Source organism: Harmonia axyridis, chromosome 3 (assembly GCF_914767665.1).
Source record: "Harmonia axyridis chromosome 3, icHarAxyr1.1, whole genome shotgun sequence".
NCBI lineage: Eukaryota > Metazoa > Arthropoda > Insecta > Coleoptera > Coccinellidae > Harmonia > Harmonia axyridis.
The window spans coordinates 45849889-45851861 of record NC_059503.1 but is presented as its reverse complement, the minus strand read 5'-3'; the positions used below and the strand labels follow the sequence as shown (position 1 = coordinate 45851861).

General features: G+C 39.1%; 1 protein-coding gene across 1 annotated transcript; it reads left to right on the top strand.

Annotated features, from left to right (window-relative positions):
- Positions 1-366: 366 nt before the first annotated feature.
- Positions 367-1633, top strand: LOC123675858. Its single transcript, XM_045611399.1, has 2 exons — positions 367-1120; positions 1219-1633. Exons 1-2 carry the CDS (start codon positions 608-610, stop codon positions 1270-1272), a joined length of 567 nt encoding a protein of 188 aa, XP_045467355.1. The 5' UTR covers positions 367-607; the 3' UTR covers positions 1273-1633.
- Positions 1634-1973: the final 340 nt, after the last annotated feature.

Here is a 1973-nt window from a genome sequence, read left to right as displayed (position 1 = left end):
AAGAATTTTCTCGAATTTTCTCGAATTTTCCTTACTCCGGACCTTAAAAAATTGTAAAAAATTAAAAGTTCCTTCTAGGTTATAATTAACCTCTTTTTCTATTGATCTGGTCACGTACATCACGAAAGTTTTTATTTGAGGGGTTTGCGACGAATAGTTTAGGAGATATAACGATTTTTGTAGAGAGATTGAATTTTTACGGTTTTTCCCAAAAATTTCGAATTCAAATTTCTCCTGATTCGCGAGTCTACACCCACGGTGTTTGCATCGTTCTTTGGTGGCTACCAATTGAATGTACCTAATTACGAAATAAGTGGTTATCAACGAGTGTGCTATAATAGTATACGTAAGTGGTACTCACTTTGAGTTACTTATCAAAAATTTGAGAGACTTTTTCTACCCCGACTTCGTTTGTAAACAAACGAGTTTTTTCCCACTTTATTCTGTCAGCATATACACACGGCTGATAGTATAAACGGATTATTCACTGCCTATTAATAGGCAACCAATAATACATTATGATGTATATAAAACTACATATACGCTGATAGTTAACACCTAAATACAAACTTCAAACCGAACACTCTTGAGTACAAGGGTGTTAAGCATGGCATCCAAGAACCCTACTGAACACAATACAACAATGTCGAAAAACACTGAACATACAATGAGCTCCCAATCCTACGTAACTGCTGCTAAAACAATTCCAAAAATCAATTTTCCTAAAAGAGAACAAGCTATAGTGCTACATGCGGAGGACAACCTGAAACTATTCGACTACGTCCAGGCTATAGGTAACATTATCCAACCGAAAAATATCTGTTTCGCTTCCAGAATATCTAACAACAGGATCTGCGTATACCTAGCCAATATAGAACTAGTAGACCAACTTATCAAAACCCACCCAACTGTGACTATAGGTGACACAAATTTGAATGTAAGAAGGCTAGTTTCACCAACAAAGAGGATTGTGATTTCGAATATTTCACCATGCATCCCACACGATCTCGTAACAGAAGTCTTAACTGACATCGGACTACAATTGGCTTCCCCCGTTTCATTCTTGAAAGCTGGTATACCTGGAGATGAGTACTCCCATATACTCAGTTTCCGAAGACAAGTATATATTTTCCCCCCTAACGAGAATTACGAACTACAAACATCCACCTTAGTCCAATACGACGGTAACGAATATAGGATTTTCCTTTCAACAGACAAAATGGAGTGCTTTATTTGCCGCCAAACTGGCCACGTAGCATCAACCTGCCCTAACCCTCAAACAGTTCAAGTACATAACACCCAACCACAAACACAAGCCCCAACAAACTATGTTCAAGCTCATCATCCGTCCTCTACGATACCACAAGCGGGTGAGATTCCTGCTCCCAAGAGAGGACTCTCAGAGATCCTGTCATCTAGTGATCAAACCAGTCAACAAGAACCTACCACCGGGTCTGACCCTGTAAGTGAGAATTACATGCCGCCCCCACAAACTCCAACGAAAAGGATTCCCGATAACAAAAGAGTCAGGAAGAAGCGCAAAATAGAGGTACCTGAGGACCACGCCCTGAGCGACTCCACCAAAACTGCAATTTCAACTGCTTATCAAGAAAACCCAGAATCCTTCCATATACCCTATGATAACCTAATTGCGTTTCTTGAAAATTCTTATGGATGCCCTTCACCCTATAACGAAGCTGAAAAATTCACAACGAATGTAAAAGCACTACTACAGGACCTACATAATATTTACCCATACGTAGAAAGAGCAAGCAAAAACAGAATCACCAGAATTTCAAAGAAAATCAAAGAAAAACTTAAGGATGAAGAGATTGAAGTTGAAAGTCTCAATAGCCTTGACATAACTACAGAAGACGACGACCCTTCTGACAGTTCTTCCCAAATATCTACACAATAATAACCATCCACCTTCAAATTAATACAATGGAATTGCAAAGGGTTTTACCCACGAC